At 39.2% G+C, this 10,000-nt stretch overlaps 1 protein-coding gene across 1 annotated transcript; it reads left to right on the forward strand.

Moving 5' to 3' along the window:
* Positions 1-66: 66 nt before the first annotated feature.
* Positions 67-9,771, forward strand: LOC106013548 (the record flags this gene model as incomplete). Its single annotated transcript, XM_013089563.2, is given in 6 exon segments — positions 67-784; positions 3,364-3,457; positions 4,087-4,150; positions 6,243-6,355; positions 7,122-7,143; positions 9,705-9,771. Coding segments are annotated over 6 exon segments (457 nt in total), but the record flags the coding sequence as incomplete, so codon positions are not given.
* Between the last annotated feature and the right edge of the window lie 229 nt (positions 9,772-10,000).

Here is a 10,000-nt window from a genome sequence, read left to right on the forward strand (position 1 = left end):
AGAGAGAGAGAGAGAGAGAGAGAGAGAGAGAGAGAGAGAGAGAGAGAGAGAGGTTGGGAAGGGACAGGACTTGACTTGCACAAGGCGACAACTTTTCGTTTTCAGGTTTTACTGAGGTGTGACCGTTCAGATCCTTGTTCGTGTGTTGTAGTTGATGCAGTGGATCTTGGTGATTTTTTTGTTCTTGTGTGGCTAAGTTGTTTGATTTGAACTAATCTTCATTTGGAAATATACTTGGTTTTTCGTTATCGCTATAAGCTCAAGTGCTTTTGTTGTTTCTGCTGCTTTTTGTGTTTTGTTTTTTAAATTTTTAATTTTTACTGCTTCTGCCGCTGGTACTGCTAAAGTACTGTTGTTGTTGCTTTTGTGTAAGCTCTTTGAATGTAGCTTTCATTGCAGTTTAATATGTTGCTGCTGGTGGTGGTAATGGGTGTAGTTCTGATGGTTATTGATTTTTTACGTCATTGTTGCTGTTGTCATCGTCGTCGTTGTTGTTTTTACTGCTGGTGCTGCAACTATCATTATTATTATTATTAGATCTTTTGTCATCAATGATTTTGTATGTATCTTCATTTTTAGTATTATCATCTGTATTACTATTGTCATTATTGTCATGTTTAGACAAAGTTTAAATTACGTCGCTTTTTTCATCCAAAGTTAGTTCCCTCAGCTCTGCTCCTCATCACCATGGTATCGGAAATGGCGGTCTTGGCGTTGTTGGCCTTGACTGTCTCACATGTCCACGCTCATCTGTGTATTCTGAACCCCCCACAGAGATTACGGAGTGAGTATTTTATACATATATTCTAAAATAATTTTTATTTCTGTTTTCCTGGAGGCTTTTTGGTTTGCTTTTTTTGTCTGTCCTAGCCCAATCTCTATCATAATAATGTTACGGCTTTTGATAAGTATGGTCGACTCCGACTAATTAAGTAAAAGTATTGAAGTAAACTCTTTTGCATATTATGAAATAAGTTAACATTAGATAAAATATTGGTGCTATTTTCTACTGATCCTATGAAGTCACCTGTCTTCTACTTCTTTATCTGTGAGTCCGAAATGTATATTCTGCCAAGTTTGCGTTTAAAAATAATGCTCATGTTCTTTACTTGTAGAAATACTTAAACTGGTGTCTGTGGTAAATCAATCAGGTGCTTCGCCGTTGTTTGTAACAAACCCGAGTTCGATTAAAGAGTACGAAGATGTTTTAATGAGAAACTTGGTCTTTCTCTTGGGATATTGTATCCATCTCAGCCTGGGTTAGCAATGAGGGAACGTGCACCCTAAATAATTCAAACTGTGTCGAAGGGAGGCGTAAAAACATCTATTTAAAAAAGAAAAACTAAAGTTGTGACTTATTACTGGTTTGACGTTAAGTTTGATTAACCGTTCATCCCACCTACATTATTTTAAGTGTAGGGGTTTGTGAATTTAAATTTGATCTCCTACTAGATCAAGTCAGGTAGCCGCAAAGCCTTGAACTGCACACACAACCTCACCCCCGTCCCCCAAAATCCCTTTTTTTTTAAAAGGAAGAAAAATTCCTTTATCGCCCACATCATAATCCCGGATGAACCTACTGTATATGGCTGTTTGGATCGTAAACCTGTCCCTGCGGTTTTATCCCCCCCCCCCCCCCAAAAAAAAAATGAAATTATGCAAACTGAGCCCAAAAAATTTAAAATTATTCGATTCTATTAATTCTAACAAAGAACGATAAAGGCAAACAATCAGAAAAATAGCAAAAATGAAAAGAATTTTGTGAGATTATGCTGGGTGCATAAAACCACGGGGACAGGCAAACCATATTTTGAATGAGTCATGAACACCACTGGTTCTGTTACGATATGGATAAAGAAAACCTTGCGTCAGCGAAATCGTCAAGACTTAACTAAAAGTGTTTACTGTAATTTATGTTCGTGTTTTTATGCCCCCATCAACACAGTTCTGATCTTACAGGAGCAAGGCTTCAGACCCTGCCTGTCAGGGCCAACCAAACTAGGCTGAGAGGGATACAACATCCCAGCAGAAAAATCGAAATACTTGAGGATACTTCTGACCACTTGGGAATCGAACTCTCGCCTCCTGTTTGCGACAGCCAAGCGCCTAATAGTAATAGTAATACGGGTTGTCCATTGCGGATGGGATCGGGTCGGGTCAGGACGGGTCGATCGACCGACTCGTCGCCTGAAAACAAATGATGTGGGGGTTTTTTAGCCGACGAGTCTGGCGCGATCGGCTTGTGGCACAATATAGCCGCTTTGGGCTCTCAATTTGGCTAACAATCCTTCTTCTTCTTCTTCTTCTTCTTCTTCTTCTTCTTCTTCTTCTTCTTCTTCTTCTTCTTCTTCTTCTTTTTCTTCTTCTTCTTCTTCTTCTTCTTCTTCTTCTTCTTCTTCTTCTTCTTCTTCTTCTTCTTCTTCTTCTTCTTCTTCTTCTTCTTCTTTTTCTTCTTCTTCTTCTTCTTCTTCTTCTTGAAAAAAGGGAAGGCACGGAAATTATTTTAAATTCTCAAAGAAGGCGAGGTAAAAAGTATTATAATTCAATGTGCACATCATGCTGCACATCATCACGCGGATATTGCAAAAAGAAAAATATCGTATTTCTACATAATAATATGATTATATTCGTCTAATTCGTATAGCGTCCGAGTTTCTCAACTCTGCGATTTAGCTGCGTAGAATGGAAACTAGAAACCAGAGGCGAGACGGGTCATTTTCTTTTTTAAAAATAGGGTGGTTTTACACCCCCCATCTACGCAATGCAGATGAAAGGCGCACACTTTAACCTCTAGGCCATGAGAATCTCCCTGTTTACGAGTGACTGCAGCAGATGGACTTCATAACACTACAGCCATTGTAAACGACCAGAACAAATTTCTCTCTCAGAGATGAAATAAAGATTCTACACTACAGAAGCCCGTGAACTGCATCAATACTGACATTAAAATGGACAAATAATCGTGAAGGCCCTTGCCAATCACATTTGAAGATGAGGCGATTGAGCAACCAGTAGTGTTCATGACTCATTAAATCTTACAACTTGAAGAACTGGGTGTCTACAGAGGAAGTGGCAGAACCAGCATGGTCCAGAGGATGGAAAGACGGGCTATTAACCAAATTAATGAACTCCGGAACGATCAGTAGGTGGATTCTGAGGTGGATATTGGAGCGGGGAGTGGAGCACGTATGGCAATGCCCGGAGTGCTATGATGTTGTTCCCAGGATCAAGTAACCAAGTAATCAAGTGAATGTGGTGTTTTACATTTTTTAACATAGATTTTCACGTTCTTCCGTCTGACTCTCACCCGAGAACAATAATTATTTGTATACATCATCCTCGTTCTCTTACTTTTGCCTTCAGACCCGGACACACTGTACGTATCCTGTTACCAGCAAGAGCCCCCATGCGGGAGAATGTTCCCACAAGTTCCTGATTCTAATATGGCGAAACTAGTGTAAGTATAAGACCAAACTTGTGAAAGTAATAGTGCCAAACGTGTTTAGGTAATTAAGCCTAACTTGTGTAAATAATAGAATATCATTATGCAAACTTGAATAAGCGATGTAATGAAATTTACGTAAGAAATATTGCCAGATTCGTTTAAGTAATACGCCAAAACGTGTGTAAGTCATAAGGACAAACCCGTGTAAGCCACACAGACAAAGGTGTATAATATATATTAACATGACAGGGAATGTGTTCGTAACACTGGAAAACGTGTGTAAGCAATAATGACCAAACACTGTAAGAGTTCGAATACTGGGCTGAAGGTACACGAACGAAAGCGGTGTGTTAAATTTTAGAGGGTGGATCAAAACAAGCTGTCTAAAATGGCAGCTATTTCCCCTTTCATGAAGTAATATTTGACCGTCCTGAAATGTAGCAAAATGTATCATGACTTGGAGATTTGAAGAAACTGTATACAATGTCTTTTAGGTATAAGGTTCGCATTTCGTCTGCACAAATTACGAATGCTATAGAGCATATAATATATTGGAAGAAGTGGAACAAACCTAAAGCACTCCAGCACTAGTCGTCCAGCGTTCTAACCTGATCTGCTCTTAATGTCCTTCCGTTTCCCAGGTCCGGGAGTGAGTTCAGTGTGGACTTGTATCTTCCAATCACACACTACCAAAAGTCCTCAAAGGTGAGCGCGAAGTGCGGTCCTGACCATCAATGATTTATTTATAGAGGCACCAGGTCCAGGTGCTGTTTTAGCCTTCGAAGTGCGGTCTACAATCATTTTTTTTTTCATGGAGACAATACAGAGTGATTTTAAAAAAATGAACCAATCATTTTCTGACGCACTTCTTCAGTTCTCAAGTAGGGTTTGGAATGAGTCTGTGACCTTTTGAAAGAGGAGTTATTTAAGTTTTTAATTTTAAAAAAGAATGAACCGATTTTATGGTGCATTGCTTCAGTTCTCAGGCATCGTTGTGGAATGAGTCAGCGACCATTTCGAAGAGGGGGTTATCTAATTTTTGAATAGCTGTCATATGGAGTGCTGTTGTGGCGTTTGAAGAAAAGCCGCTACAGGACGCACCTATCTTGATATGCTTCAAAAATCGCTCTTTACATCACTACAAGCAGATTTGCATGATTTCATTTTTCAACAAGATGAGGGACCGCCCCAGTGGCGTCTATTGGTATAGGTTTTTTAATCGAAAAAGTGCCCCAGCAATGGACTGGTCAGGAAGGGACCCAAGACATAGCTCTCTATGCTCCTTAGCGTGCCTGATCCCCAGACCTCACAGTGTGTGTTGGATTTTTTTTGTGTGGGAACATCATGCGAAAGATGACGTTTATGTTCTACCGCTACCCACTTTAAACATCGAATAGCAAACCGTGATCAACTCAGTGGACTGTGAATATTATGCTGAAATGCGTCTGGGATGAATTCTCTTTTCCCATTGATGCTGCACTTGATGCTGGTGGTAGCCACATTGAACACTTATAAAACAGAAAATAAAAATTTGATTGCGAGTACAACTTACTTACTTGGTTGGAGAATAGGCATCATTGCAGGCGGCACAATGCCATAGCTGCTCCTCCCTCCTCTCCAGGATCCATGAAAGGATCTGCCTGCTGATCGTATCAGTTAACAGCTGGTTGGATATTCTTCTGGCTTTTCCGCGCAGGTTGCTGTCTCTCTCCGACCCTCTAGAAACACCAGCGAGTACAATACTTGCGACTTACTTCAAGTTTTCTATTGCGTCTCCGTATTAAGATATCGCCTACGGAAAAGGTTTATTTTTTTAAAATCACCCTTTATTTGCCATGCACGGGAGAGATATAGGTTCAAATTCCATGAAGATGTTTTCTTAAATAGCTCATCTTCCAGCTGGGACATGATTTCCCCCACAACTCAGACAGAACAGTTGAAGTAGCCCGTTTCGCAAACGATCTAAACTCTTTCGATGGTAGAGTAAGACATTCATTACATTACATTTACAAAAAATAACTTAGCGAAAATCAATTCCACTCATTTTGGAGGAGGTGGGAGGATGAGAGGATTGGGGGGGGGGGGTGAAGAAGACAGTTGTCGGCCATGATTTTTTCAATTGTCACTGTCACCAGAACTGTTATTTTTACGTCAACAGCTAAAAACAATACTCGTTCCCCCTTCCCACCCCTGATCCCTCCTTCTCTCTATCTCTCTCTCTTTCTCTTCCTCTGTCTCTGTCTGTCTGTCTGTCTGTCTGTCTGTCTGTCTCTCTCTCTCTCTCCTCCTGTCCCTCTCCCTCTCTGTCTCTGTCTCTGTCGCTCTCTGCCTGTCTCTATCTTTCTCTGTCTGTCTGTCTGTCTGTCTGTCTGTCTGTCTGTCTGTCTGTCTGTCTCTGTCTGTCTGTCTGTCTCTGTCTGTCTGTCTGTCTGTCTGTCTGTCTGTCTCTGTCTGTCTGTCTGTCTCTGTCTGTCTGTCTGTCTGTCTGTCTGTCTGTCTGTCTGTCTGTCTGTCTGTCTCTGTCTGTCTGTCTGTCTGTCTGTCTGTCTGTCTGTCTGTCTGTCTCTGTGCGTAAGCGTGTGTGTATGTGTGTGTGTGTGTGTGTGTGTGTGTGCGCGCGTGTGTGTGTTTGTGTGTGTGTGTGCGTGTGTGTGTGCGTGTGTGTGTGTGTGTGTGTGTGTGTGTGTGTGAGTGTACAAAAGAGTGAAATGAGGGAGACTACACTCATTGCAAACGCAAAACATTTTTCTTATCCTATACAGAACAAATTCCAAATTGTCTATGTTTTCTCCCACAGACAAAAATAGAGATCTTCATGGCAAAAACGGGAACAAATAACTATAACAAAATCTCCGAGCAGATGGGAGGACCTGAAACTTACCAGCAGATCAATGTCACCTTACCATCAGAGTAAGAAATATTATTACTAATCATTTTTATATCATTTTATTTTGTTTTAATTGTTCGGTTGTTTTTCTTTGGGTTATTTTTTTATGTTTGTTTGTTGTTGTTTTCTTTTTGTCTCTTATTTTTATGGTTTTTACTCTTTTGGCGATTACTTGTTTAGTCGGGAAAGAGAAGTAGATATCGATAAATAGATAAATAGATAGATAGATAGATAGATAGATAGATAGATAGATAGATAGATAGATAGATAGATACATACATACATACATACATACATACATACATACATACATACATACATACATACATACATACATACATACATACATACATACATACATACATACATACATACATACATACATACATACATACATACATACATACATACATACATACATACATACATGCATGCCTGCATACCTACATGCCTACATACATACATACATACATACCTACATGCATACATACATACATACATACATACATAAATACATACATACATACAGAGAGAGAGAGAGAGAGAGAGAGAGAGAGAGAGAGAGAGAGAGAGAGAGAGAGAGAGAGAGAGAGAAAGGGGGCGGGAGGGGGGCAGAGACAGAGAGCGAGAGAAAAGAAGTAAGAGTGATGGAGAGACAGGTTATAGTTAAAATAACTTAATTGATATTGAATTACAGTAAATTATTGTGAGTAGGTATAGTTCAAATGTCCCATCAGTTACCGAGCAACAGTCCTTAAATTGGCGCTTTTGTCTACCTGTTTGTTTCAGGAACGGAAAATATCTGCTACAGGTGAGTGAAACATTTATTTATTTTTTATCTATTTTTTTTAGGGGGGGGGGGGTTGGAAATTATGCTGAGGTCGAATCAGTAATTAAAGTCTTGCAAATAAGAAAATAAATTAATACAAGTAATGAAGTATTAACAAACTGCGCTCAAACGCGCTCATTACAACCTTATGAAGTTGGGATTGCCGTAACACTCTTACTAAACTAACTAAACTCACACACAAAAAATCGCCTTCTGGCAGCGCTAGGCCTAACCAGATGGCATGAGCTTAAAGTTTTACCCAGTGCACACTGCCAATTATTGGATTCATCAGGCTGAGTTGGGGCCTGCTAGATGATCCTTTAAGTTGATGCAAAAGCTACCATTTTGCCAGAATACGACAGATTTGACTGAAAACCTTGAAAAACCATTTAAATGCGCTTGACTTTTAAGGTCAAAATCAAAAGTAGTTGAATTCGGTAGCTGTTGTTACACATGGTTGCTTTTAAACATAAGGGGACAATCCCGAAAAATGCTGTTTGAGAAAATCGAAGGTAAAGTTTTTGCACCTTGTTCAGTTTCTTTAAAAGGCAAGGAGGGTTTTCTCTTCAAACAAACAAAAATACATACCAACGAAACCAAACTTCTCCTATAGGTAGAGCAATGCCCACTTTTGGTAATGTTAAAAGATTTCTGGAAACCCCCGAAGTCTGGGTTAGCCCGCTTGTCCTTAAAAGCAACCGCATATGGCCGCTTTTAGGCACAAGGGGGCTATCCCGAAAAATGCCGTTTGAAGAAAATCGAAGATAAAGTTTTTGCGCCTTGTTCAGTTTCTTTAAAATACAAGGAAAGTTTTCTTTATAACCAAACAAAACTTATATTCACACCAATGAAACCAAACTTTCTCTATAGGAAGGGCAATGCCCACTTTTGGTGTAGGTCAAGATTTCTAGAAGCCCCCGAAATCTGGGCTAGCCCGCTTGTCCTTAAAAGCGACCATAATATTATGAAGGATAATCTGGTTAGCCCTGGCTCATTCTGATGAATCCAGTTGGCAATGAGCACAGAGTGTTAGATTGCACATCCTTATCTTGAAATTACCATCTTTATTATTATTTATTATCTATTATTATTATTATTATTGAAAGTACTATCTGACCACTAGACAGGAAATGTATGAGCGTGCGTGCCGTTAGCCCAGTTGGTATCATGCTGGGCTATGGTGTGAATAAATTATATGGCTAGAATGTAGTGCCTACTAAGTAAGAGAAAAGGGACAAGTTATGGAATCTGGCATTCGGAATTGCATGTTCAGACAAGATCACAAACACAAGGGTACTGGACACGCCTGAAAGTTTACTTGACTTGTTGATTTATGGATGTAAAAGTTGAAGAAAGTTTCATCCGTAAGTTGAATAGAGGGAGGGAAGGTTGAGGGTGGAGTGAGTGAGTTGTTGGGAAGGTGAGTGAGTGAGTGAGTGAGTGAGTGAGTGAGTGAGTGAGTGAGTGAGTGAGTGAGTCAGTCAGTCAGTGAGTCAGTCAGTGAGTCAGTCAGTCAGTCAGTCAGTCAGTCAGTCAGCCAGTCAGTCAGTCAGTCAGTCAGTTAGTCAATCCGTCGGTCCGTAAGTTACCAAATAGTTTAGTCATTCTTTAAGTTAATGAGCCAGAGATATATTTTGTCAGTTAGTCAATGAGCCCGTGTGTTATTTAATGAGTCATTCATGAATCCGCCAATTAGTCAGTGAATGAATGAATTAGTGGGAAGGTCAAATGGTCAGTTTAAGGCGACAAAAAGTCTGGAGTTCAGGAAATAGAAATAAAACGTTAGCTTGCGTACCTTTATTTTATTCTTGCAGGACAGTTTGCCACCTCGCTACGTAAGAATTACAAAGTTAAATCTCACATCTTTGGCTGTTTTGAGTAAAAAAGACAATAAGGTCATACACCAAATTAAACTCTTTTTCCTCTATCAAAATCGTAAGTTTATTTGGAGTTGTTATTAAGACATTGAAAGAATTGCATTCGAAAAAGCTTGGCATGATGTGAAACTCAAAATCTCTGACGTCCGATTTTTCCTAACTAGGTTTATAGATCTTACATTTAGCAGATAGAACTTTGTAATTCTGAGGTAGCGACCTGTTTTGAAGTAACTTGCATGAACCTTTCATGATACAATAATTGTATACGTAACATTTAATATCTCTCTCTCTCTCTCTCTCTCTCTCTCTCTCTCTCTCTCTCTCTCTCTCTCTCCATCTCTCTCTCTCTCTATCTATCTATCTATCTATCTATCTATCTATCTATCTATCTATCTATCTATCTATCTATCTATCTATCTATCTATCTATCTATCTATCTATCTATCTATCTATCTATCTATCTGTCTATCCATCTATCTATCTATCTATCTATCCATCCATCTTTCTATCTATCCATCTTTCTATCTATCTATCTATCTATCTATCTATCTATCTATCTATCTATCTATCTATCTTTCTATCTATCCATCTTTCTATCTATCTATCTATCTGTCTATCTATCTATGTATCTATCTATCTATCCATCTATTCACATTATTTCTTCAGGCCGTTTACAAGCCACCAGGGTACACATTCTTCAGTTGTGCGGATGTGGAGCTGACGTCTGACAAAGGTAAAAACTTATGAACAATTTGAATGATGACCTTATAATGTAAATGTTTACCGAGAGCAAGGACCAATTTCTGTCAGTGGTAACGCGGAAAGAGACTTCATTTTTAACTCAAAATGTATGAGGACAGTTTGTATGAAGGGGCAATAATAATTAATGCATTCTAAACTACAAGCAACGTTCAGAAGAAAAATTACTGCCGCAGATCGTATCGTATTTCATTTTCACTACT

This window comes from Aplysia californica, unplaced genomic scaffold (assembly GCF_000002075.1).
Source record: "Aplysia californica isolate F4 #8 unplaced genomic scaffold, AplCal3.0 scaffold00984, whole genome shotgun sequence".
NCBI lineage: Eukaryota > Metazoa > Mollusca > Gastropoda > Aplysiida > Aplysiidae > Aplysia > Aplysia californica.